At 46.3% G+C, this 25,376-nt stretch overlaps 1 protein-coding gene across 1 annotated transcript in view; it reads left to right on the forward strand.

Moving 5' to 3' along the window:
• GABBR2 (gamma-aminobutyric acid type B receptor subunit 2) overlaps nt 1–25,376 on the forward strand; it is a 340,962-nt gene that overhangs the window by 180,664 nt on the left and 134,922 nt on the right. The window contains exons 5-6 of the mRNA XM_059411211.1: nt 6,609–6,674; nt 12,631–12,831. Coding sequence (XP_059267194.1) covers nt 6,609–6,674; nt 12,631–12,831 — 267 coding nt within the window. The remainder of the gene's footprint in view (nt 1–6,608; nt 6,675–12,630; nt 12,832–25,376) is intronic.

The following is a 25,376-nucleotide window of genomic DNA, read 5'->3' on the forward strand; positions in this document are numbered from 1 at the left end:
CTTCCAGCAGGACCCCACGCTCCAGCCGCAGGGATGGCCACTGCTCGCCTGCTCTTTCTAATGTCCGCCAGCTCTCCCGATGTCTCCGGGTCACATCTGCTGCTGCAATGCTTCCATGTTCAAGGCTACCTGACTTTTCTCCAGGAACTGTTGCTGCAAACTGGATGTTTTCTCAGTCGGGGAGGCAATAGAGAGGAGTGAGGGCTCTGGGGCCAGCACCGCCACTTCCTACTTGTGCATCCTGGTGTCTTAGGTTCAACTCCCTAGAAACAGAGCCTGAGAGTGTGGTGAAAGTGATTTATTGAGAGCACACTCCCGAGAAGGGAGAGAGGGGGGCAGGGTAAGGCAAGAGGGGAGCTGGGCCAAAATGCTGTCTTGGCCAGAGGCGAGGCGGGTCTAGCATATCCCACGGCCAGGTTGCCTGGAGCAAAGTCTGCACTGCAGAGCAGGCCCCACCTTTCAGGGAGTCGGGGTCACTAGCTGTGGCAGGACGTGGGGCACAGCGTAGCCTTTTGGACCAGGAAGTCCCTTAGCTGGGGGCAGTTCTCTAGAGAGGAGAGCGCGCTGGAAGCCACCCACCATCACCACCCAGGAATGGAGGCAGCCGTCTTGAGTGAGGGAACCAGCAGGGCCCATGGTGTCTGCTGCACTTGCAGAAACTTCTTCATTCTTTGGGGCTCAGCTCGCTCTTAAAAGTCGCTCGTGAAAACCGGGATGGACATAATAATTATACCTCTCACCTTGGGTGGGGCTGATGGACTCGTCAGTACCACCGCTGGAAAGCGCTCAGGAATTGTCTGTTTTTTATTTGCTAGGATCCCCTGCTCACTGGAAGTTATACACAAAATCCTCAATTGGGTTATGCTTCTGAAGGGTCACTTTTGTGTGTGTGTCATCGTAGCTCACTTTAAGTGTCCCAGAGACAAAGAGACTCTAGACAAGAGATGAGAAAACCAGGAAGGAGGAAAGGAGCGCCCTCCAGGGTTGTACCTCCCAACCCATCGCTGTTTCCTCCCGTGTTTGCCCCTTCTCTGTAGGTGGGGCGTCTTGGGTGAACATGGGCCCCTGTGTGGTCTACAACTGAGCTCTAGCCATGTGAGTACAAGGTGTCCGTTGTCCCACCTTTCGCTCCAGGGACCCCCCTGCAGAATTAAGAGACTGTGGAAGGGCACAGGATTTTCAGACCCTGCCCTCTGCCACATTCCGGGTTCTCTGTACCATCACAACTCTGTTCTCACTCTCAGCTTCTGGGACGTTCCTCCCCCAGTACTCCTCACACTGCCCCAGAGTCCTTTCCACCGCAAAGGAGAATGCGCTCAAACCCCTGGCAGGGACAGGGGAGGTGTGGCCAGAAGCAAGAACCACTGCCAAGACAAAATTTCTCTTTCCGCTTTACAGATTTTCAGGAAAAGATACACGTTACGTAACACTGAACAGTGTGATTCTGGAACTTTTGTGAGAGCTCGCAAGTGTTAAAAACTTTAAGATTCTGGAAATCCAGGGGCAATGGAGTGGAGGGGTGCTCAGTCAGCTGAACATTTGACTTTTGGTTTTAGCTCAGGTCATGATCTCAGAGCTGTGAGATTGAGCCCTGAGTCCGGCTCTGTGCTCAGCACAAAGTCTGCCTGAGATTCTCTCTCCCTCTGCTTGCTCTCTTTCTCTCTTGCAAATAAATTAACACATCATTTTTTATACTTTTTTTATTATGTTATGTTAGTCACCATACAGTACATCATTAACTTTTGATGTAGTGTTCTATGATGCATGGTTTGCATATAACACCCAGTGCTCCATGCAATCTGTGCCCTCCTTAATACCCACCACTGGGCTCACCCATTCCCTCACTCTCCCTCCTTCTAAAACCCTCAGTTTGTTTCCTGGAGTCCATAGTCTTTTATGGTTCTTCTCTCCCTCTGAATCCCCCCACCTTCATTTTTCCGTTCCTTCTCCTAATGTCCTCCATGCTATTCCTTATGTTCCACACATAAGTGAAACCATGTGATAATTGTCTTTCTCTGCTTGACTTATTTCACTCAACACAATTCCCTCCAGTTCAATCCATGTTGATGCAAATGGTGGATATTCATCCTTTCTTATGGCTGAGTCATATTCCATTGTATATATGGACCACATCTTCTTTATCCATTCATCTGTTGAAGAGCATCTCAGCTCCTACCAGTCTGGCAATTGTGGACATTGCTGCTATGAACATTGGGGTGCAGGTGTCCCTTCTTCTCACTGCATTTGTATCTTTGGGGTAAATACCCAGTAGTGCAATTGCTGGGTCATAGAGGAGCTCTGTGTTTAACTTTTTGAGGAATCTTCACACTATTTTCCAGAGTGGCTGCACCAACTTGCATTCCCACCAACAGTGTAAGAGGGTTCCCCTTTCTCTGCACCCTCTCCAACACTTGTTTCCTGTCTTGTTGATTTGGTCATTCTAACTGGTATAAGGTGGTATCTCAGTGTGATTTTGATTTGAATATCCCTGATGGCTAATAATGTTGAAATTTTTTCATGTGTCTGTTAGCCATTTGTATGTCTTCTTTGGAGAAGTGTCTGTTCATGTCTTCTGCCCATTTTTTGGCTTGATTAGTTGTTTTTTGGGTGTTGAGTTTGAGAAATTCTCTATAAATCTTGGATACTAGACCTTTATCTGGAGTGTCATTTGCAGATATCTTCTCCCATTCCATGGATTGCCTCTTTGTTTTGTTGACTGTTTCCTTTGCTGTGCAGAAGCTGTTGATCTTGATGAAGTCCCAAAAGTTCATTTTCACGTTTGTTTCTCTTGCCTTTGGAGACATGTCTTGAAAGAAGTTGCTGTGGCTGATGTCAAAGAGGTTACTGCCTATAAATAAATAAATATTAAAAAAAAAATTTTGGCCCCTCCCCACTGCATGCTCTCTCTCTCTCTCTCGCTCATAAATAAAGAAGTAATTTCTATTTAAAAAGAAAAAAAAAAAAAACTCCCCAAACCCAAAACCTTTCCTCACCCCTGAATCTTCCAATAAATTGCTACTCTGGAAAGAAGAGTGAGGTATACCCATGCTTTTCATACTCACAGGAAAACTCATGTTCCAGGAGGACACATCCCATTTTGAGAAGCCCTTCTACCTCTTTCTACTGCTTTCAAGGCTCCTGCTAAGGATCCCAGGCCAGTTCCATCTCCCTTTGTCCACTCCACATGCCAGGATTCCAGGTTCCAGCTGCACTGGGGCCTGACTTTTCCTGCCCAGACACTGCAGCATCTAGGTGCCTCTTACTGGCTAGAACCAGAGTGGGAGTGAGTCGCTCATTGCCACAGGTATAACCTGGCTCTGGCTTGGATCTTTTTCCAGAGTCCTCTGACAGTCAGAGGGCCACCAAGCTGAAAGCACTTGTTCTGAGCTGCTGGGCAGTCTTGGGGAAGGCTTTGCCTCTTTAGGACAGGGTTTACTAGATCCGTGATCTCTTGGGTTCCATCCAATTCTAACAGTCTGGGAACGCAGCACCAAGTGGTCCATGCAACTTGGTTATCATGGCAACAAAGACCACAAGTGTTTGAGCCGGTTACTTATCTGTCTGCAGGTGGTCAGGTGGTCAGCCACGAAGACGTGGGCTCCTCAGTGCATTTAAGAACCGGACATGGTGAAGCAAATGAGTGCTGAGGCCCTGGGCTGGCAGGATATCAGTGCTGTGGTGATCATAGCTACCAGTTACTGAATAAGGAATGCAGGCCAGTCACTACCTCCAAGAGCATTTGCTCCCTTAATTGTGCATTCAGTGCCTATGGTTGATAGATATGTCATGCCCTGTCCCCCTGACCTGGGGACCCAGAGAGGAATCAAGTCCAGTGGAGAAGACAGGCAAGCAGGTGGACTCGTGTTGTGATAGAGGGAGGCACAGAGCGCTCTGGGCCCACAGAGGAGCAAAGGAGCACCTAAGAGGACACAGATGGCTTCTCAGAGTAGGGGTTCCTGAGCTAAAGCATGAAGGGTGAGTGGCAGCTCTCCAGGCAGAGGAGTGGGGTGAGAGGGAAGGACATTTGAGATGGGTGAGCTTGCAGAAAGCAAGAGGGAGCAGGTGGGGGAATGAGCCAGGGAGGGAGTGCATGAATGGCAGACCCATCTTGGAGAACGGCAGGTAGCTCATTGTCAGGCCCTGCAAGATTGGAGAGGACTGAGCAGGAGTCTGCTGGTACGGCATTTCGAATGTTCTCCTCGGAGCTCAGTTGACCTGGAAAGCTCAGGGAGCCATGGAAAGACTGTACACAACCCCATTTGAGTCTTGGAATGATTCTTTACCCGCTCCGTGGAGGCCAGGATGGATGGAGCAGGACTAAAGGTGGGGGTCCAGCCGGGAGGCAGATGTAGTTCATCAAGGAGGGAATGATGGTGGCTGCATCCAGGGCGGGGAGGCTGCAAGGCTGTGGGTGATTTGACACTGGCGGACAGTTGGAGCCAGTGGATGGGTCCTGGTTAGGGCTTGGAGGGAGGTGAGTGAACGTGGGTGGGTGGGAGGTTGGTGACACCACTCTCAGAGGTGGACCAACACAGGATGGGGGAAAGGGCTCATTGGCAAAGATGAGGAGTTCAGCTTGGGTTGTGCTGAGCTTGGGGTATGTGGGAGAATCTGAGTGGAGGGGTCCAGGAGGCAGCTGGAGAAAAGTTGGGGTGGGGAGAGTGGTTGGGCCTCTGTAGCACACCGAGGGCAGGTGTGGCTAGGGTCTTGAATGAGGCTGCCCAGGACAGTGAGGACACAGAGCTAAGGGCAGAACTATGTAGAATACCAGCATTTAGGGGTGGGCAGAAAGGTGATGAGCTGACTCAGAGTCTGAGCAGGAGGGACCAGGAGGTAGGAAAGAGCCAGGAGGAAGCATCAAGGAAGCCAATGGTTGGGTTTCATGAGCATGAATGCTACAGCCCCCTGGCAAGGCTGGTTGGATTATCCCTTTTCAATGATGAGAACATTGACGCTTCTGGGGTTTAAGACTCAGGGTCACACAGCTGGTCATTGATAGAGCTGGGATTTGAACTGGGGTCTCCCTAACTCTAAAACCCAATAAGCTTTTTCTGCTATACCATGTTTAGCAACACGGAGCGTGGCACAAAGTAGATGCTCAGTTAGTGGTGGCTGGCCGGCTGGCTGGATACTCTTAGCAGCAAAGAAGGCTAAAAGATTTCAACAAACAAGCAGAAAAAACCCTGGAGTGTGCCTGAGAGCATTGTCCACAGAACGGAAGCAGCTTAGAACTTTTTATAGCCTTGCAGACATGGCGATGACAAAGGCTTGCCTTCCTTCAACTGCTCTGTTAACGATCTTTTAAAGTCCTTTCAGAGCAAGGTTTTCCCCCCCTCTTCTTTCCATTCTTGCTTGCAAACGAAGGATGATTTTAGAATCCAAGCCTTTTTTATTTTGCTAAAGTACATGATGAGTAAAATGGCCTCCCAGTCAGCACTTTCCAATTTTGAAGGATGCTAAAAACTGATCTTTAAAGGCATGTTTCTCTTCTTTATGCATCAAAGGGCCTTGAGGCCTGCTGGAGAGGACAGGGACGGATGGCAGGAAAGTGGTACCACCCTGAGGAGGGCAGGAAGTTACTGGGGTGGGGAGCAGCCCCGTGGGCCAGAGCCTGGGCATATTCTCTATGCCCTATCTTCTCTATGGGGCAGGCCCCCACCTGGATCCCTGTCCCCTGGAGAGCCACCAAGGACCCCTTAACTGACCCAGGAGGGAGCCTTGGGCAAATCCCCAGTAACTGTTTGTTGAATGAATAAGTGAGTCACAAGAGCTGTTGTGCAAGGCATGCGTGGAGATAATGAATGCAGTCCTATTTATAGAGTTTTCAAATATAAGTTTTTCTCAGAGTTAAAAATGGGTTGGGAGGAGGTTATAAAACCTGAATACTAGCTCTAGCACTCACTGGGCATCCAACTGTGTGCCAGGAACCGTGCTAAGTAGTTTATGCAGATCCTCTCTCATTTAGTCCTTGTGGAAGGTAAGTTCTGCCGTTTTCCACATTGGACGAGTGAGGAAATGGAGGCCAAGAAGGATAAAGGAGCGGCCTGAGGTGTCCTGAGGCTTGCGGGTGGAGCTGAGATTTAAACAGAGCTCAGAACTCAAAGACTCTGAAACTTCTAAATTGGGAAGCTTTGTCGAAGGTATAGAATAGTCTAGAATCCTGGCAGGGAGGGTTGGGGCGCTGCAGTCTTATTGCTGCCACCAACTCCCCGGGGAGTTTGGAAGCTCCTTCCTCTCCTCTGGCTTCAGTTTCCCCGTGTGTCAAGTGAGGAAGAAGACAAGATGCTGTGTCAGTGCCCTGTAGGGTTGGCCTGCCCTTGTTGGAGGAGTTAGGGATGCCGCCGGGACCATTGAGAGCCGCTGGCTTTCTGAAGCCTCCAGCATGTGCAGACTTGTCCCGGGGCATGTTTCTGAGACCAGGGAGGGCAGGAGGAGCTGAGGGAAAGCTGGCCCCCAGGAGGGCGGGAGCATCCAGGCAGGGCTGGGAGGGGAGGGCAGAGCTCTTGGCTGGGGAGCTGGGGGTACACGACTGTTCTCTGCCATGGCCTCAAGCCCTCGAGTATGACTGTCATCCATGCTCCTTCACGTATGTGTCCTTCTGTCCACAGGGCAATGACGTGAGGATCATCCTCGGCCAGTTTGACCAGACTATGGCAGCAAAAGTGTTCTGTTGTGTAAGTAAAACTTCAGTCCTGTCACTGTGTCTCACGAAGCTGTTTCTCAGATTCATTCTAACTGCCTGGTCTGAGAGGAATATAGGACCCGCGGAGTTTAGGACCAACCCGGAGTCTGGGTTGCAGGAAGCAGAAGTGTTATGGTCACTGCTCTTTCCTCTTTGCAGGGAGCTAAATCCCCAGGGCTCGGGACAGTGCAGTCATGGGAGGAGCTAAGGACCTCAGCTGACCAAACCTCCCCTCCAGCGCACTGTCTGAGCCCTGCCGGCTAATGCTCTGCCCGCCTATTCAGCCATGTTTGATGGAGGCCTGCAGTGTGCAGGGCAGAGAAGGAGGGGCAAGGCCAAGGTGCCTCAGTGCCCCCCCCCCCCCCACCCAGCCCTGGAGCAGGGCTCAGAGTCTCAACTTTAGAACAGTCTCTCAACCTTTCCTATCTGTCTCTGAGTTCTTTACAATTATCTGGTGATAGGTAACAAAGTACATTTTCACACCTCACTTCAATTCATCTTTTCAGTAAGCTGAGTGAAGCAACTGTCCTTATCCCATTTCACAGATAAGGAAATAGAGGCCCGGCTTGTCCTGAGCCAAGGCTCCAGCCCCTTCGCCTGATTCCCAACCCCATCATCTTCCAAATGATGTTCTACCTAAGTACTTGTAAGAGTCTTTCCATTCTGACGCCCTGGCTCCCTCTCCCCGACCCCAGGTCAGGAGAAGATCAACAGAATGAGAGCCCAGTCACAGCGGGAGTCACTGTCTCCCCAGTAAGCTCCTTCCCTTCGAGTGAGCTTATTCTAGGTGTAGTCTCTAGTGATGGGCCATGGGCCTCTGTTCTCTCTGATCTCTTGTTAGTGACTTGGATGAGATTATAAAAAGCAGACTTGTAGGAAATTTGGAAGTTGTGAAATATATTGGAAACAGATCCAAGGTTGCAAAGAACCCTAAGAAGCTGATAAAATTCAATCTCATAGCCCTACTAGATTACATTAGAACAAATCAAGCTGCCTGTGTCCAAGGTGGTAGAAGCATAAGCTGAGGAGGACTGTGCCTTTAGAACAGAAGAAACTTTGGGGATGTGGTTGACTTCAAGGTTGCCATGGGTCACCAAGGTAAGCGTCCCTCCCAGGAGCCAAGGGGACCTCCGGCTGCACGTCTGCACCCAGGGAACGTGGTCCCTCTGCTGTCCACTGGAGAGACACTGCCTGGGTTACACTTCTCATCCCCTGCTACCCATTTCTGGAGAGATGCAGAAACTCAAATCACACCAGGAGTGAGGACAGAATGGTGACCGGAAGCCACAGTCACACGGGGCTCTTTTATCCTGAAGGCGCAAGAACAAAACGAGAACTGCCTGATCATCTCTTGATTTACTGGGGACCCTGGATGGAGCTGGGAGCTCAGGAGCCAGTCTGCTGCTTAGTTGCTGAATTTGGGCTTGTTGACACTTCTGGAGCCTCGGTTTTCTCATCTGTAAAATGACAATGATATCAGCACCAGTCTCCTAGGATTGTTCTGGAGATTGAAATGAACAGAAACACTGCACGGTGCCTGATGGATAGTGAGTCCTCAGAAAAGGTCCATGGTCTTTTTTCATTTACGAAAAGTCTCAGGTCAGGGAGGATAGAATGGACCACTGCCATGGAATCCCATAAACCGAGTTTTATCCCTCCTTCCTCTCCACCCTTCACCGTGTATCCCCAAGGCTTTGGCAAGCAGCTGGCACATGGTGGGTCATAACTCCAGGAGAAATACATTAAGAAACATGATCTATGAAGGCACCACGCTGGTCGCTGGCTGTCTCCCTTTTCCAGACCTCGTGTTCTGCCCTGAGCCGAACCCAAGTGGAGGCGTGGCTGTGATTTCACTCCGTGCCATGCACTAGGATTATTTTCCAAGTGGCGTTTCCAGCCATGGTTTCTGCTTCAGAACAGACGGTGTGGCTGTCTTCTTCTCGACCCACAGCTCCAGGCTGCCTCCCTTCCACATGGCCTGGGACACCATCCATCTTCTCAGCCTGCTTTCCTCTTGTTGGACGGCGGGCATTTTGCAACGGGCTTCCTCTTAGAGTCTGCAGGTAGCTTTGGTTGTTGAGAAATTCCTTGCCGGGATTTTTGAGGGGGCGGGTGTTTATTCCAAGTGTCAGACCCCCAGAAGCAATCTGCCCTGTGGGACTCGGCGTCTTACCAGAAATTCTTCTGGCAGGTCTGGAAGATCCTGAGGAGGGGCTGCTCCATGTCTTCCTATGGGATCAGGACTGGTGTGTGACAGAGGGAGGGGCTGCTCAGAGCAAGAGACCCCTGTGAAGGAGCCTTCCTGCCCGTGTCCGGGTCAGTGGTCAGAGCGCAGATGCGTTGGGGTCAGAGGTCAGAGTGCCGTTCCGGTAGAAGCAGCCATATCTTTGCCATCCAGACGCCACGGGATCAACTTTGCAGCATGTTGCTGTGTTCTTGAGACTGGAACCGCCACCCCATGGAAGAGCAGACTCCAGCAAATGCAAGGCCTATTTATAGCCCTGTAGCAAAATGTTCATTTGGGCTGCAGCACAGGATGAATGTGTCTCCGTTGCTTTGTCTTCTCCTCCCGCCTCGGGGGTCTATTCTAAATTCTCAAGCAGTCTGGCCTGGGTTCCGGGTTTAGTTCCACCAGCTGTGTGACCTCAGGCAGGGCATCTTACACCTCTGGTCTCCAGCTGCCTCACCTCTAAAATGGAAGCAGCAGTCCTCGCCCCATCAGCCTCACGGGGTTGGCAAGAGGCTTAAGTAAGGCCACGGAAGGAGACCATCATCCCAACGGTGAACTGCCTTCCTGATGTGAGGATTTACTACCATCACTGGTGTGACCATATTAGGAAAAGCAAAATGTCCTTCTTGCATGGGAAGGAGAGGAGGTGAAAGGAAATGTAATAAAAAGAGGAAATTGGATTTTTTAAAAAAATAATTCACGTCATGGTTACCTGCAAATAAGACCCAAAGTGGTCGCCGAGACTGAAGAGGGTGAGCTCAGGACTGCTCGTCGCCACGTGGCTGCCTGGGCCCACGGGTGGCCAGAGGTCCTGAGGTCACATTCCCACCAGAGGCAGAGAAAATGAAAACTGAGGAGACCAAGGGAACTGGAAATGCGTTCAGTCACTGCGCAGCCACTTCTCAGGTGCGGTGGGCACACCAGGCACTGTGTTGAGCACGAGGGATCCACGGAAGAGCGGACCCCACACGACAAAACTCCCCCTCCGGGAAAGGAGACAGACAGAATTCCAGCAGCCCCTCCCAGCTCACATGTGTAACAACCTCAGCTCATCTGAACATGGGAAGAGCAGAATAGAGGACCAGAGCCTTCCCCTCCCGTGCTTTAGACCGTGGATGGTGTATTTAAAACCACTTCGCCTACCTTGCAGGGAAGCCTCCCACCTAGAACCTCACTTGAAGCCTATTTACTTTTGCTTTGCACATATATTTAACCACCCAAGCGCCCTGCTTTCTGAGCCATAGCAGTTCAAAAGAAGCAAATTTAGAGAAGACAGGGATGCGATGGCAGCAAAAAGTGACACCCAGACCCACCAGCATTACTGTGCACAGCCCACAACAGTGACTGGTATTCAGAATAAAACCGTGATTTATTTACAGAGAGGAGAAGGGAGGAAGAGGAGCTGCTAAAATGTGCCTGGATGTAGTGTTGGCCAGGTGTGGCTCACGTGTCATCTCCTTAAAGTCTAACACCCACCCAGGGAGACAGGCTTTGCTTTCCACAGGCTTTAGATGGGAAAAGCAAGACCCAAGGAGTTGTGCACTAGAGTTACCCAGAGAGTCTGGTCCTACTTGACTGTAACCTCCTTTTTTGTTTGTTCCAGAAGGTCAGTAGGAAAATGTTTATCTTCTTCAAAACTGAATAGCGTTCTAAACAAAATCTGTTGTCATTCGAACAGACTATGCTTCTCTTTTCTGGAAAATTCCAGAATTCAAGGAACAGCTCCTAATGGGACAAAAGCAGGTCAAAGAGCTGTCAGAGCAGATCCCTGGGAGGCTTCTGACTTCCTGCTCTGAGCTGTCTCTAAATTATCACAAGGTCCTCGTGCTCAGAGAGTGGTACAGATCTGCCTGTGTGTCTGATTGGAAGGCCTCCTGTCCTCACTCTCTAGCTATTGACTCCTCCTTAACATACATTCCTAATAATGCAGGTCTCTTCTTGCCTCTAACTTTTAAGATTGAGAAAGCTCCCCCAAAAGTTTCATTCATTTTGCTAAGAAAAGAGGGGACCCTCCAAAAACGGACTTTGAATCTTGTCCCCCTGACTTAGCTGTATGTGTTTGAGCTAATCCCTCCATCTCAAGTGAGCCTCAATTTCTTTATTTATAAGATAGAAATAATATGTACCTCATCAGGTTGTTGTGAGAGTAAAATAAGATAATGTGTGTAACTGGCCAAGCACATGATAGAGGCTCAAGATATGTGAGTTCCTCCCTTTTAATAAATTATGAGAGTTGTAAAGTGTCAAAGGTTCTGCCAGTGACCTGGGATCATGGGATGAGCCTTTTGTTCAAAAAGCTAGCCCCCAGGCAGATGTCTTCAAAAGAAAGTGTCTTTGGTCTAAACCCCATTTATTAGAGGGAAGATCAGGAGATTGCTTGCCTTTGTTTAATTGGGATTTTACCCTGTCATTGAGGTATGAGGGATGTATTTTCTACAATAATTGTGATGGGGCACATTATAATGTAGCTGCTGGAAAAATGACTATGATCTGAGGCTGCATTATGAGAAGTATATTATCTAGAACTGGGGAGGTGAAAGTCCTGTATCATCAGAGGAGTCTAGAGAAAAGGCAATGCGATCACTGCCTTGAAGTAGTTGAAGGGCTCTTACATTAAATAATTTCAGTTTAGTCTCCAGCAGCTTCACTGAACCAATGAGCAGAGAGTGTGGAGGTGGTATCTGACCTTAAGTTAAGAAATAAACATTTTACAAAAAAAAAAAGAAAAAAAAAAAGAAAAAAAAAAAGAAATAAACATTTTACTCACATTTAATAATAAATAAACGTTTAATTCTCATTTATCCCAATGAGACAATTCACACTGCAGGATGGGCTTTCTTTGGTGTTGAGAGAATTCTAGAAGAGTTGCCCCCCCCCCCCACGATGTAGGAATGGTGGGGGGAGCTCTCCCCTCCAGTCTAGACTTGACGGTAACTTTTCTCTAATGCACAGACACCATTAGGGTCTCTGACCCATCCTGCTTAGGGCAGGCCCTGGCTTAGCATCCCAGGGCCTACCTCCGTGGAGGGTAGCCAAAAGCTTCCCAGAGTCTAGAGCAATCTTGAAGGCTCCCTGCCACACCCTTCTGGCCTTTGTGCTGTCTCTGTTACAGGCCAAGGAGCACAAGGGGTGTGGCGTGAATTGTTTCCCGGTATGTTTGTGGCTTTCAAGGAATGAACTGCAAGACCCGTTAAGGTTCATGTTTTAAAATGTGCAACATTCATCACAGTACACAGAGAGCATCTGTTGCCATGACCATGGGATTTTTATCTTTAATTCCACTAATGTGATGTATTACATTCATCCATTTGTGTATGTTGAACCATCCTTGCATCCCAGGGATAAATGCCAGTTGGTCATAGTGTATAACCTTTCCAATGTGTTCTTGAATTCAGTTTGCCAATATGTTGTTGAGAATTTTTGCCACTATATTCATCAGAGATGTCCATCCATAGTTTTCCTTTCTTGTAGTGTCCTTATCTGGCTTGGTCAGGCCCTGGTGTTTCAATTTGTATTCAGTGTTTATTATTTTATTCTATATGTTTCCAATAAACTACCTTGGGGCATAATGAGGAGAGATTACAAAGCAAATAATAGGAAAATTAACAAACCCTCTGTTAAGAGGAGGCATGAGCCTCCTCCTTGTGTCTCATAGGGCACAAAGCCTTGAACAAATGTTTAACTCTTGGTACATTCATGGTCAACCCATTTGTTGCAGGCATATGAGGAGAACATGTATGGTAGCAAATACCAGTGGATCATTCCAGGCTGGTACGAGCCTTCCTGGTGGGAGCAGGTGCACACAGAAGCCAACTCATCCCGTTGTCTCCGGAAGAATCTCCTTGCTGCTATGGAAGGCTACATCGGCGTAGACTTTGAGCCCCTGAGCTCCAAGCAGATCAAGACCATCTCAGGAAAGGTCAGTATCATGGTCTGCCCACTTCAACCACCAGGCCCATCTCTTTTGATCACCCTGTCTGATGATGTTGGCACAAAGTGCCAATATCGTCTTCTGGCCTTTGCTGTGTGACTTTGAGCAAATCACTGGACCTCTCTGAGCCTGTTCAATGGGGATATCCAGACCTCCACTGCATGCCCCTCTAAGGAACTTGAGTATCAGATGAGATAAGGGTGCTTTGTAAGCACTAAACACAATGTCCAGGTAAGTGACGGAATCATGATTTTGACAGCACCCACTACACACCGGGGTTTCAGACTTTGTCAGGCTTTCACTCCATGTACCTCTGACCTGGAATGTCCTTTCTCTGGCTCTCCAATGCTCCCATCAGCCTAGAGGAGAGGACAGACTCCCCTCTGTCTTCTAGGAAACATGTGCTATATAGACCAGCCAGACTGGCTTGAACCCCAGTTTTACCACTTGCAGCTGTGCGACCTTGACCTTGAGTTGTCCAAGCCACGGATTCTTCACCTGTATAATAGAGGTAGAAATACCCTCCTCTCATGGCAGATTGTGCAGTGTGGCTGGCATGATGCCTGGCCCCTCAGTGCTGTCATTGCTGAGAGCAGGACCTTGGACAGGGGGCTGCACATGTTTCCATGGGCATTACTACCCCAGTCCCCCCCTCCCTCGCCCTGCCAACTTAACCAGAAGAGTGCAAGAGGCCAGGTGTCATACATGGCCAGGTGGCATCCTGTGGCATGGGTGAAAGTATTTCAGAAGCACACTGTTACCTATCAGTGTGTTATCAAGAATCAGGGGACTGCAGCACTGGTGTCTCTTCATTCTAACCACCAGCCAGAATCGAGGATAGCAGGGCACACAATTCTCTTCTGTCTTCTCTGAGCTCAAATGGTTCCTTTCTCCACCCAACCCCAGTTCTACTGAAGGACTTAAATTTCATGACAAAGCTATATAAAATTTTTATATAATTTTTCCCCATTAGCTAATCTCAATCAGAGCCAGCTCTGTAAGAATGATTTATTGATTTCTCCAAAAAAATGGCCAATCATGGGGACACATTTTGTAAACAACTCTTTAGATCACGCTGGCACCTGAGGGATGTTGGGAAAACACTCCAGCTAGAAAATGTTGGAAGAAATATTTTCACACAAAAATCAATGAGCATGTAGAAAGTTTTCTGAGATGCTGAATAATGTATGGAAAGAACCCATTTTATTTCAGTGTTATTTTTAAGGGCGTCAAAGTTTGTAATTTATTAACAAAAACTTGAGTCCAGGGACAGCCTGGACTCTAATCTCAAAATAATATAAAATTTGAAGAAAATTAGAAAAACTAAGAGAAAAACATTCCATGCAAGCAGACAGCATAACTGAACTGAGGACTTTAGGAGACCAAAGACAGAAATGATTACATGCAAGCTCTGTAAAGCTGAGGGGCATAATGGTCAAAGATTCCAGAGAAAGCCCCTGAATGTTGTTCTAAGGAGCATGGATGTTACTGGGTGGGTGAGCCATGCACGGATGCGAGCCGTACACAGAAATGCGTTTTGGGAAGACCGTTTTTTGTTTTTGTTTTTTTTTTTTTTTTTTTTTCACAGTATCTGTTAGAGGAAGTGCTCTGACTTTATAACAACATCTCCCAGGTCACCGACTTTCATCTTAATTTTTTTCATTCTAATGGTTTTTATTTGGGACTGGTGCTGAAGCTGACCTCATCCCCCATAACTCTGTGCCTGGGAATGAAACGCTTTGTAGGTATTCCTGGGCTGTTCACTTCACCCCACAGTGTATGTGACCCACTCACTGGCCTCCCAGAATGGAGCTGTGCCATTAGAGCAGAGCCAGGGCCCTGCGTGGGGCAGCTTCCAAAATTCCAGGACACCCAGTTCCCGTCTCTGAGGTGTTTGAAGCAAGAGACAGCATTTCTTACATTATCCTGAGGTTACAAGCTGATTGAAGTTATGCAGGAAAATCTAGGGCATCTGCCTCTTGAAATCAGAGAGTTTTAGGGCTCTCCTATGGGTTATCTCGACCAACCTCCCATCAGATTCTCAGACCCATCTAGAAGCAGAAGACTCTCTACTTTCCCCTGAATTTCCCCCACTTGTCCCTCAGGGTCCACATGGGGATATGGATGGCGACCATATCCCCGGAGATGTCCCTTGTCAAAACTAAACAGCCCCAGTCCCTCTATTTGTAATTCACATGCCCCATGCAGAGCCTAATGGCAAAATTTAAGGCGATGCTAAAAACCTCAGTAATCAAGATGAAAAGTATTTTTTAAAATTCAAAATTAACACACGCCAAAAAAAAAACAAAATCTGTGATGAACAAAACATCATTTTAAACAAAGGTAAGGTTCCCAGGACTGGGATTAGAGAGAGCTAAGTGATTTAAGTCACACAATTGCAAGACTGGATCTTGTCTTAATTTAAAATGTTGATGTTTTGTTCATCACAGATTTTGTATTCATTTTGATTTTTTAAAAATACTGCCTTCAAGTGTCTTTTGCTTGATTACTGAGGTATTTGGCTCCCTCTTCATTTCCACCCCTTGCTCGCCTCCCTCTGGTCCTGGCCCTGAACACGTTGTGTGTGTGTCAAGCTCGGTTCACACACGGCCCATCCTCTGTGCTTGCTCTTGTGGCTGCTCTCTCCCTGGGGCATGGGGCCTGTGGTTGAATAAAGCATTCTTATTTGTGGTCTGACCACAGCCAAATTCCCCCATTCATCTCCAAGAGTCTATGGTCAAAGGAAGGTCTAGAGAGGTGGGAAATGGTTCTTGAATTTGAACTTCTGTTATACATGACTGCTGGGGATGCAGGCTGCTGAGCTGAGGCTTACATTTTGGGGTCCATCGATGCCCATGAAGTTAAACAGACACTTGTAGAAGCAAGACGGTGAGTTTTTGCCATCCTCATTAAGGAAACTAAGCAGCAGAAATGGAAAGGGACATACCCAAGATCCCTGTAGTGGTTTGAATAGTGGCCCCTAAAAAGATGTCCTAATCCTTGGAATGCGTGAACATGACCATATTTGGAAAAAGCATCTTTGCAGATGTAATTAATTTAGGGATCTTGAGATCGTCCTAGACTATCCGGGGAAACCCTACATGCGATGGCGAGGGTCCTTGTAAGAGAAAGGCAGAGGGAGGTTTCCCGCACTGAGGTGGTCATGTGATGGCACTGGCAGAAACCAGAGTGGTTCTTCCACAAGAAAAAGAACGCCAAGGATAACCGGCAGCCACCAGGAGCTGGGAGAGAAGCATGGTCTGGATCCTCCCTCAGAGCCTCCAGAGGGAACCAACCCTGCCAACACCTGGGTTTTGTACTCCTGGCCTCCAGTCCTGGGAGAGAATAAACTAATGTTGTTTCAAGCCATCCTGTTTGTGGAAATTTGCCGTGGCAGCCCCAAGACACTGATACAGTCAGCCGGCAAGTGAGGAACAACCCCAGGACCTGACGCCAGGACTGCTCATTCCCTACCCTGAGCCCCTTCCCCTCTGCTATGCTCTCTGCCCAAGACTTGTGACAGGCTTAGAAAGGAATGCACCCAAATCAGCCCTTTCTGTCTCAGCGGGCCACTAGTGGTAGTGGTACTGGTAGGTGGCATAACAGAAAAGCGTGGTTCTGGTGATCAAGAGCTCTGGCACAAATCCTGGCATTCCCACCAATTAATCTGCCTCCAACACCTCGTCATCCCCTCCACCTCCTCCACTCCAGCCTTAGTTTCCCAACTGAAAATGAGAGCTATGGGCCAGGTAACTCCTGGGGTCATTTCATAGCTAAGTTCTCTGGCTCTGTGTAAATATGGTACTGGGTTCTCACAGCGCATTGTGTGACATGGTCGTCACATTAAATTTTGAAATCCCTGGGATAAAGGTGACTCCTGGTAGAGAAGGTTGCAGAATCAGGCAGAACAGTGGCCACTCTTGGAATGTGCTCTCTGAGGCTCTCCTTCCCATATACTTGTTGCCAGTCAGGCCGTCCCTGATTCTCTCATTGGCACCCAGGAGAGTTCTGGTAGGAGGAATAAGAAGATCACGGGCCTCCAGAGCATCTTCATCAGTCTCTTCCTATTGGAATTTCCAATGATGAGACAAATGTAGACCTTTGGACTTCCTGAGCACACCCAGAGCTCAGTCTTCTGGAACCTCATAAGGACAGCCTCTGGGCATTTACCATCTGGTTCATTCTCACTGAGATTCCCCATTACCAGTCTGGTCCCCCATAGGAACTCTTTGACATGGGTGACTTCCACCATCAGCTTTCCCTTTCCAAAGTCCCATTAGGCTTGTCTCCATTGTGAGCCTTTACAACTCTGGCCAGGTTTCTCTGGTGATGGCTTAGCTTCCCTGGACATTTTTCCCATTTTCCTGCTGAGGCACAGAGCTGGACCAAGACACCAGATGGAGATGTTCACAGAGCCCTGGAATCACTGGGGACATCAGCGGTGGCCCCAATCCCACATCAAATGCACAGGCTCATTCTTTTGTAATGTTTTGTAATGTTTTCTGGCAAGAGGCCTCTGCAACCACCGTGACTTTTGATTCAATATGGCAGAAGCAGAGGAAATACAAATCAAGTGAGTCCTCAGTGAAGAGCCAAGAAAAGCTGCACCCATCTCATTGTCACTGCCATGTGAGCTTCCTGAACGCGGGACTTCTGGGAAGCTCTGGGCTCTGGAGAGGAGGAAAGGAAGGAGCCATAGAAAAATAGGCAGTCTCCCTGAGGCCATCCTTCACAATGTCACTGCCACTCCCACCTTCCCCATGAAGCTCCTGTTCCCTTTGCTTCCCTAGGGATTCACTTCGATGGGAAACAGGTGGCATAGCAGAAGAACATGGGCTCCAGAGGAAGGGTGAGGTAGCCTGTGGAGGGTCATAATGAATAAGGGCACTGGTTAGATTTGAATTTGGGCCCCACCACTTCCCAGCTAGGAGACTCTGAAAGATGGCTCGTTGTCCATACCAATATCCATAGCCTCCCGGTCGACTTCAGTAACACAACTCTAGTTTTTAAGTAGGTATGTTGCCACTGAGCTGAAAGAGGACAGTTCCCAGCTTCGCATGTAGCTAGATATGGCCAGGATTCTAAGTCTGGCCAAGGAATATAAATAGGAGTGTTAAATTGGACTTCTGGAAGTCTCCGTTAAAGGAGAGCTTGCCTTTCTTTTCCCTTCTCCTTTTTGTGTTGGCTGGAATATAGATGGGATGGCTAGAGTTCTAGCAGCCATCTTGGATCAAGAAGTGACTGTGAAAAGGAAACCTCATTCTAGGGCAGTGTTGCATGCAGATAGGAGCTGGGTCCCTGATTACACTATAGAGCTGCTATAGCAGCTGTCCTCTGCTGACACATGGACAGCTGTACTGTGAGAGAAAAATAAACGATCTCTAAGTCGCTGATAATTTTTTTTTGTTGTTCTCTATAGCTGAACTGGGTGATATAGTGATAGTGACACAATGACATTGGGCAAGTCTTTCTGAAATCGTTTCTTATCTATAGTATTGTGGTAATAATATCTTGTATAAGATTTGTAAGGATTAGATAAAGTAAAGCAGAGAAAAGTAGTGTGCTGAGTGCCAAAACACACAATAGATACTTGATGTATTGTGGTTCTGTTTCTTCTTTAAACCAGCAGCCTCAGAGCTAGAGAAAGGAGTAGTGAGTGAGTTTACACACACGTATACACAAATCTGCTCTGGCTTGTTATTGGGATTTTACTTAATTTGTAGGTTGATAGAGGAAAAATTGACTTAGTAATATATGAACATGAGTTTTGTGTATCCCTGCATTTACCAAGGTCATTTTTAATTTCTCTCAGAAATGTTTTGTAATTTTCTGTATGGAATTCTTGCACATACGGTGGTTTATTTCTAGGTATCTGAGGTATTTTGGTGAATATATGTGCAAATTACTATTGGGTGCATACGTAGGGGTAGAATTTCTGAGTCACAAGGTATGCATATGTTCAGCTTTAGTAGACCCTGCCAAACAGATTTCTAAAGTGGTTGTACCAATTTACACACCCACCAGCCATGATTGAGAGCTCCAGTTGGTTCCCATGCTCACCAACATTTGGTACTGTCGGCTTTTTAATTTTAGGCAATCTAGTGGGTGTGTAGTGGTATTTCATTTGAGTTTTAATTTACATTTCTCTGATGACTAATGAAGTTGAGTATCTTTCCATATCTTTACTGGCCATTTTGATACCCCCCTTTTACAAATTTCCTGTTCAAGTCTTTTGCCCATTCTTCTACTTGGATTCTATGCCTGTTTCTTATTGATTTGTAGTTCTTTTTAAATTCTGCATACAAATCCTTGGGTGGTTGTGTGTATTATTTATATCTTCTCCCATTCTTGAACTTACACATTCACTTGCTTAATGATGTATTTTGGTGAGCTGAAATTCTTAATTTTAATGTAGTCCAGATTATTCATCTTCTTTATGATTAGTGTATCTGCATTCTATTTAACTATCTTTGCCCACCCACACTCATGAAAATACTTTCCTATCTTATCTTTTAGTATTTTTTCCCTTTAACATTTAGATATAAAATCTACATGAAATTGATTTTATGTATGGTGTGAGGTAAGATCAAGACTCATTTTCTGCCCATATGGATAACCAGTTGATTCAGGATCATTTATTTAAAAGTCCATCATCCTCCCAGCACCACCCCCCACCATGCTATAGTGCCAACTTTGTCATAAATGAATGATTATAGACAATGTGGATCTGTTTCTGAACTTTCCATTCTCTTCCATTGGTTCATTTCCAAATCCATTAGCCAGTATGACTGTCTTAGTAACTAAAACTTTATTATAAGACCTGATACTTAGTCATGTAATCTTACAACTTTGTTCTTCTTCTTTAAGACTTTCCTGGATGTTCCTGGCCCTGATGTCATTTTTCATTTAGATCTACTCATGTATTTACACTTTCTATTACTTCTCATTCCTCCCTGCATTTCTGTTCTATTTATGACCACTTTCATTCTGCCTGAAGAACTCTTCTTAGTCTTTCTTTTACTGCAGGTTGGCTAGAGACAAATTCTCTCAGTTTCTGGTTGTCTGAAATTTTCTCTCTTTCACCTTTAATTTTGGGATATAGAATTCTAGCTAGTCCATTATTTGTCTTCTGGTTTCTATGGTTTCTGTTAAGTCAACTGCTTGACTTATTATTGCTCTTTTGAAAGTAATGCATCTTCTTTTCTCCAACTGCTTTTAAGATCTTGTCTTTGTTTTGGTCTTCAGCAGTTTTACTATGTTGTACTGAAATGAGGTATTCTTTGGGATTATCTTGATTGTAGTTCACAGAGTTCATATGACTTCATGAATTTGTGCATTGATACATGTTTGGAGAGATTCTAGCGTAATATTCCTTTAAATATTGTTTCTGCCTATTCTCTTTCCTCACATTCTTTTTTTTTTTTTAAGATTTTTATTTATTTATTTGACAGAGAGAGAGATCACGAGTAGGCAGAGAGCCAGGCAGAGAGAGGTGGAAGCAGACTCTCTGCTGAGCAGAGAGCCCGATGTGGGGCTCCATCTCAGGACCCTGAGATCATGACCTGAGCTGAAGGCAGAGGCCTAATCCGCTGAGCTACCCAGACGCCCCGCTTTCCTCACATTCTAAGACAACAATTACACATACACCAGACATTTTCAACACATTCCACATATCTTATGTTCCATTCTTATTTTCTACCCTTTGTTCCTGTCTGTGTTATAGTCTGAGTATTTATTACTGTTTACCGCTACTACCCTTTCTTCTAGTTCACTAACCTCCTTTCTGCTATGTTTAATATGCTACTTCATTCATCTATTGAATTAATTTCAGTTGTTGTATTTTTCATTTTTAGATTCTTCATTTTATTCCCTTTTTTTTTTCTTTCATAGATTCCAGTTCTTTGGTTATATTCTGTATCTTTCATCTATTTTCTTGAACACATAAATGTTCCTCTTTTAAAGTCATGTCCAATAACTTCAAGATTTGGATCATCTGTGGGTCTGTTTCTATCATCTATTTATCTCCTTTCCTTTATTCTTTCCTTCCTTATTCCCTTCCTCACTTTTTGCCTGCCTGCCTGCCTGTCTGCCTTCTTTCTCTCTTTTTATTATTTGGTCCTATTTCCTGGTGTACTTATAACATTTTATTAATATAGTTGGAGATGAAAAAAATATAGAGACTACAGATGGTGTTTATTTCTCTTTAAGAAGGTAGCTAGACTAGGGGAAGATCACCTAATCCAATCAAAAAGTGAGATGATTTCAGGCTTGGTCTTGGTTTTTATAGACCTGGTCTATTTTGGCTTGCTCTTATTCCTAGTATTTGTTCTTCATTGTTATCAGCTGAAATCCTGGGGTGTCTACTGGCCCTGGAGTTCAACTTTTGTCTTCCCTAATACTATGAGACTCCAAACAGTTCTTCATTTCTAAACCCCTTAGCCACAGCTTTTTCTTTGCTTTCCAGCCTCTTGCTTTATGCAGCTTAGCTATCACGAAATATTTCAAGTCAAAGGCCAGTCTGAATACTGGGCTCACTTTTCTGTGTTTCATTTTCCTCCTAACATGTTGGTCCTACAAGCATTGCTATCCTGATAACCCTGAACTATAGGTTTTTTTGTCTTCCCCTCCCTGTGGGACTGCTGGAAACTCTGACCCAATGCTTTGTTTTCCTGCAATTAGCTTTCCTCCCTACAAAACACCACATACCTCCAGGGGAAGCAGCAAAGATTGGTGGACTCTTCCCAAAGCATTCTCTTCTTCCTAGCATCTTGTTTCTCAAGTCCTAGATGTCCTGGTTGCTCTATGATGCCTTTGAATAGCTATTTTTATGTTTTATTCTGCTTTTCTGAATGTCCTTCATGGGAGCTCTGGTTTGATATAAGCCATTTCATCACAGTCAGAGTGGAAGTGTGAACTGAGACGATTTTGCTTCGAAGGTAGAAAATAGCACCCTGGGGAGAAGGTAGCATGCCACTGCCTTCAGCTCTTTGAGGAGCTGTTGTACATAAGAGGGAAAAGATGTTCTTACCAAAGCTCCACAAGGAGACACTGCTTGCAGAATATAGGTCATAGGGAGGTGCTGCAGGTGCTGAATCCAGAACACGAATCTCATAGATGGCGAGCACTCCTAAGCAGAAGGTCTTCTGAAGAGAGACTGAGCATCTCAACACTGGAGGAGTCTAAGATGGAGCTCAGCAAACATCTGGAAGTTGCTATTGAGAAGACCCATTATTCAGATTGTAGGAGGGACTCAATCAGTGATAACCAATTTGTATATTCTTGAGATCTTGGAAGCTTGATAGAAATACAGATTCTGAAATTATCCCATGGACATACCGAAACAAAATGGAAGACTGTGGCGTCTGCATTTAACAAAGGCCCCAGGTGATCTACAAACTGGGGTATAGGAACAGAGAGACTAAATAAGCCCCCCCCCAAGTGTACCTCCCAAAAAAGACTCTGTAATCCTGAAATCCCACAGGGAATGCTAGAGAGAAACTCTGCCAGTTTTGCCAGTCTGGGGATGGCAGCTGGAGATGTGGAAGGGGGTGGGTTCTTCACCTTCTGCTGTCTTCTGTCCATGAGGCCCCTCTCTCTGAAAGCAGGACTCTGCTTGGTTCTGTTGGAATGACAGACCCATAAGGTTTAGTCACATTGTGGGTTAGCAAGCTTGTGTGGGCTAGCCTGGGAGCCTAACCACTATTTATAACATAGTTTCTGTGGAAAAATATGTTCCAAGTTCCAACAACTGCCTTTCAAAAATATGCTGGAGCACAACCTGTCAGTAATTGGGACTATCTATATAAAGTTATTTTCTCAGAAACTTTTAGCATCTCATGATAAACCTGACCTCAGAGAATGAGTAATTAATCAGCCTTCTGTGTCAGCTGTACAATGGAAGAAATTCTTCTGCCCCGAATTATCGGAGGCCCGCTCGAAGAACAACTACCACTTTTTCTCAGACAATTGTGAGAGTGTTTCTTCCTGCTGTCATTGTTTTGCCCAAGGGAGATTGGTGCTGGCATCACCTGGGAAGTGATGAATGGCTTGGGATATAATGTGGTGGCAATGACTTCAACTCAGAGCTTGCTAAGACAGTGAGAATGAGGTCACCTTTCCGGGCTTAGCTACACCTGTCCCTTTCCAAGGACTCTTCCCACAGAAATGAGGTCAACGCCATATTTCCATTGTGCTCCCCCTACCTCCTGCCCCTCACCCACTGGATGAAGAACAGTGTTATGAGCTAGAAAGATGTAGATTTACAAGTACACGTGTAAAAAGTATACACAGAGGCTTGTGTTTGCTCCAAGGTCATACTAAAGAAATGATAGGACTTTGTTCCCCCTCCTGTCTCCACAAAAAATGACCCCAGTAAACGACATTAAGGAAGTTAAAAAATTATACTCATTTATCCCTTGGTGAGACTGCACTGAGAGTTTGCCTCAGGTCTGGCCCCCTGACTTTAAAAGGGTAATAGAAAGGATGACCCAGTGGCAGTGTTCTGGGTAGGGAAGAGGTCTGGAAACATCATGGAATATAATTATTAGGTTGAACAAACAGGACTCAAATACAGACACCAGCAGCCCTCAATGCTTTTGTATACATCAGAGAAAGCTCACAGGAGCAAAATCCAAGAGAGAAGAAGTCCAAAGGGCCGCAGAACTTGTATACTTAAAGCAAATAGAGAAAAACAAATTCAAGTAATTTGTAATACTTTTAACATAGCCAATAGTGAAATTAATAACCAGAAATAGACCCAAATCATATTTAAAAATCAAAGAAAATATAGTCAAATAGTAAGAGATAGAAAAACTATAAGAATGCATTTAAACAAAACATTAAAAGGTATGATTCTCACCCTAGCAATTTGGAAGGAAGAAGAGAAGCACCCAAGAAATAAAAATTGCCTATCAGTATTGGAAAGGAGCTCACTTTAATCATTAGAGAGATGCAAATTAAAAGGGGGATGAACTTTTTTCCCTTAATTTAACAAACAGACGATTCTTAACTTTGTAATTATTATAATTGTCAAGGGTGCAGGAAAATGGGTACTTTCATACCCAGGAGATTTTAATTTTTCATATTTGGGGAGAATGTCTTGGCCCAAATATGGATGGATCATGTTTAAGTTTGTTCTACTCTTTGCCTCAGCAATTATACTTCTGGGAATTTATTCTGAAAAAATAAGTACGAGTATGTGTTCAGAAAATTTAGATCCAAGGATGCTTTTTGTAGTCCTATAATTGGAACAAATTCAAAACAGCCTAAAGGTCCAATGATTGGAGACTGGTTATGGGAGTAAAGCAGAGCATGCTTGCACTGGCAGACCATTGGCCTCTGTCGGCACAGATGTCAATGCCACCTTGGCTCCTTGGGGCATCCTAGGTTAGCAGCTGCTCCAGCTGCGTAAAGGTCCGGTAAGCCACCTTTACTGTTAGTAACAGTGGGTGGCATTGGTAGAATACCAGCATGTCTGGGACATTGGGCTGGACACTCTACAGGCTTCATGTCACTGAATCCTAATGGGCACCCAGCAAGGGAAGACACAGAGACGTGAAGGCTCTCCAGGTCACAGTTAGCAAACTGCAGAGCCAGAGCTGGAGGGCAGGCCTGCCTGCTTCCAAATCCTCTGTCCTTATCACCGTGCCAGGCTCCTACCTATGTTGCCAAGAGGAAACTTCCAGATCACATGATCCCACCTCCTCATTTTTCAGATGGAGAAATTGAGGGTTGGGAAGGGTCTCTGTAGGTACTGCTGTAGGTTCTGGTGATACCTCAGTGATCAAGATAGAAAACATCCTGACCCCATGGAGCTTAATTCTAGTTGTGGGGGCTGGGGAGGAGAGGGGGAGGGAGGACTAGAACAACAGACAATATGCAAATAAAACAATAAGTAGGAGAGATGCAGGTAGTGAAAAGTGCAGTAAACCAGTGGGTAGAGAATGCCTGCGGTGAGGGGTTTTTAGGAAGGGTGGATCAGGGAAGCCACCCCTGAGAAGCGACAAGTGTTGACATTTGAATGCGGAGAATATCATGCAACAAGCTGGAGAAGCTTTCTGGTAGAGGAAACAGCTGGTGCAAAAGCCCTGAGGTGCGAACAAACTTGATGTGCGCAAAGGACGCAAGAGGTCTAAGGGACAGAGTGTGCCTCATGAGGGAGCCCATGTGCTCCCCTCCGGGAGGAGAGAGGAGGGGGAGAGCTGAAAGCCGGCCCTGTGGGAGTGCGTGAGGGGGCCGGGGGGTGAGGGACAGTGGGGAGTGGCTCAGGACCCTGAGTAAGGCTGGAGACAGAGACGGTGCTGGCTCCTTGAGGAATCCTCGGATTCAGGAGCTTCTGCTGTGTGTTTTGAGTGACGAACAAATGTGATGGCTGGACCTGATGCATTTCCAAGGAAAACTGTCAACGGGCCTAAGACCTGAGTCATCCAGTGGGAGCTGAAGCCAAAAAGGAGGGGGAGCTGTTGCTGGGACGCCAGCGTTCCCATTTGGTCAGGCAGAATTCCTCACCTACAGGGTCCACAGTTGGAGGCGTT

Source organism: Mustela nigripes, chromosome 9 (assembly GCF_022355385.1).
Source record: "Mustela nigripes isolate SB6536 chromosome 9, MUSNIG.SB6536, whole genome shotgun sequence".
NCBI lineage: Eukaryota > Metazoa > Chordata > Mammalia > Carnivora > Mustelidae > Mustela > Mustela nigripes.